The 1362-nt window shown below is 51.2% G+C and overlaps 1 protein-coding gene across 1 annotated transcript; it reads left to right on the forward strand.

Moving 5' to 3' along the window:
• Positions 1 to 678: 678 nt before the first annotated feature.
• On the forward strand, positions 679 to 1337 carry PHACADRAFT_202992 (uncharacterized protein; the record flags this gene model as incomplete). Its single annotated transcript, XM_007403088.1, has 3 exons — positions 679 to 1026; positions 1089 to 1202; positions 1258 to 1337. Coding segments are annotated over 3 exons (542 nt in total), but the record flags the coding sequence as incomplete, so codon positions are not given.
• Positions 1338 to 1362: the final 25 nt, after the last annotated feature.

Raw genomic sequence — 1362 nt, forward strand, 5'->3', positions numbered from 1 at the left:
TCTGCATTCTGCTTGAGTTGACGTTGACTCTCTGCCGCTGCCAAATCAGGATCCTCTCCGGCATTAAACGTGAACGCGTGTGGATCCTGTGAGAAGTCAGCCCAAAACTCCTCTTCTGCTGTGCTGGACGCATTTCTCGCTAAAGCAGGCTGTCTAGGTTGTATCAAGTTAATTGATTGCAGTGCCAATGAAGCCCCAGCCCTTTGCTGTTCTCTGCGGTTGAGTGTTTCGGCGATGGCTGCAACTTGAGCTCCTCGGCGCTCATGCTCCTCTACCACTTCCACGTGGGACCTTCCCTTGATGTGAGCTGCCACACTCTTCTTGCAAATTGTTGGTCCTCCCTCTTCAGGAGAGCAGAGAACACAGCGCACTTCGGAGCCGTCTCCTGAAGGCATAAAATCTGGCTGCCCCGTAAGCATTGTTGCTTGCCTAAATTTCTATAAAATGAACTGACATTTCTTGTACAATTCTTGGCGAGACATGCTTCCAGGACGTGAACACTGACAGGTGAAGTAAAAAATGGAGACGGCTTATAATGTGCATGGTTTTACTCACGCCAATGGATCGCGCGCGGCCTTTATTGATTGAGACATGAGCAGTCCTTCAAAAGGCCACCAACTGACCACAATATAAAACCACAGAACAGCACGCCATTCTTCCTCTTGAACACACATCGACATGCCCTCTGCATCTTCTGCAACTGCCTTCCGTGATGAGCTTGAACAGTTTGCTAATGCCAACAGCTCGCCACCTGGCAGCCCCAGGCAACCGGCCACGGTTCTCGGAAAACGAATCCGCCCCGCTGAGAGCACAAGTGATTCGGAGGAAGAGGACACTAGCACTATCAGAGGCCGCTCTCGAGATCCTACTACCAGTCAAGATGATACTTCCCCTACCCACTCTACAGCACAGCCCGCAGCTAGTACCAACACAGTCAACCGAAACGTCCTCGAGTACGCCAAGAGACTGGGAGCAAAAACGAAGCTTCGTGCCGAGCAGCAAGAGAAGCTCAATTCTTTTGCCACGGTATGTCTTTCTATTGGGCCACCCTCAATTCGTAGCTAGCGGGCTTACAGTTTTCAATGTAGGACTCTTCGGCCACTCAGGAGATGAAGACCTTCTCACTTCTACTCGCCATTCAGCAGCGGCAAGATGAGTTTATCACTATGCAGGCTCCATGGGAGCCCTCGGACGAACTAATTGTAAGCATGGTACGCCCCGTTCAACTGTATTCGGTGCCGGCTGACTTTGCGGCAGGCCAACATCCGAAACTACACAATGGGCGTGTTACTTTCCAGCCGGCTCGCAACATACAAGGGTGTCGTGCCAACAACTATGTTGCGGTATGTCCTTATATTTGGG

This window comes from Phanerochaete carnosa (assembly GCF_000300595.1).
Source record: "Phanerochaete carnosa HHB-10118-sp unplaced genomic scaffold PHACAscaffold_741, whole genome shotgun sequence".
Classification (NCBI taxonomy): Eukaryota; Fungi; Basidiomycota; class Agaricomycetes; order Polyporales; family Phanerochaetaceae; genus Phanerochaete; species Phanerochaete carnosa.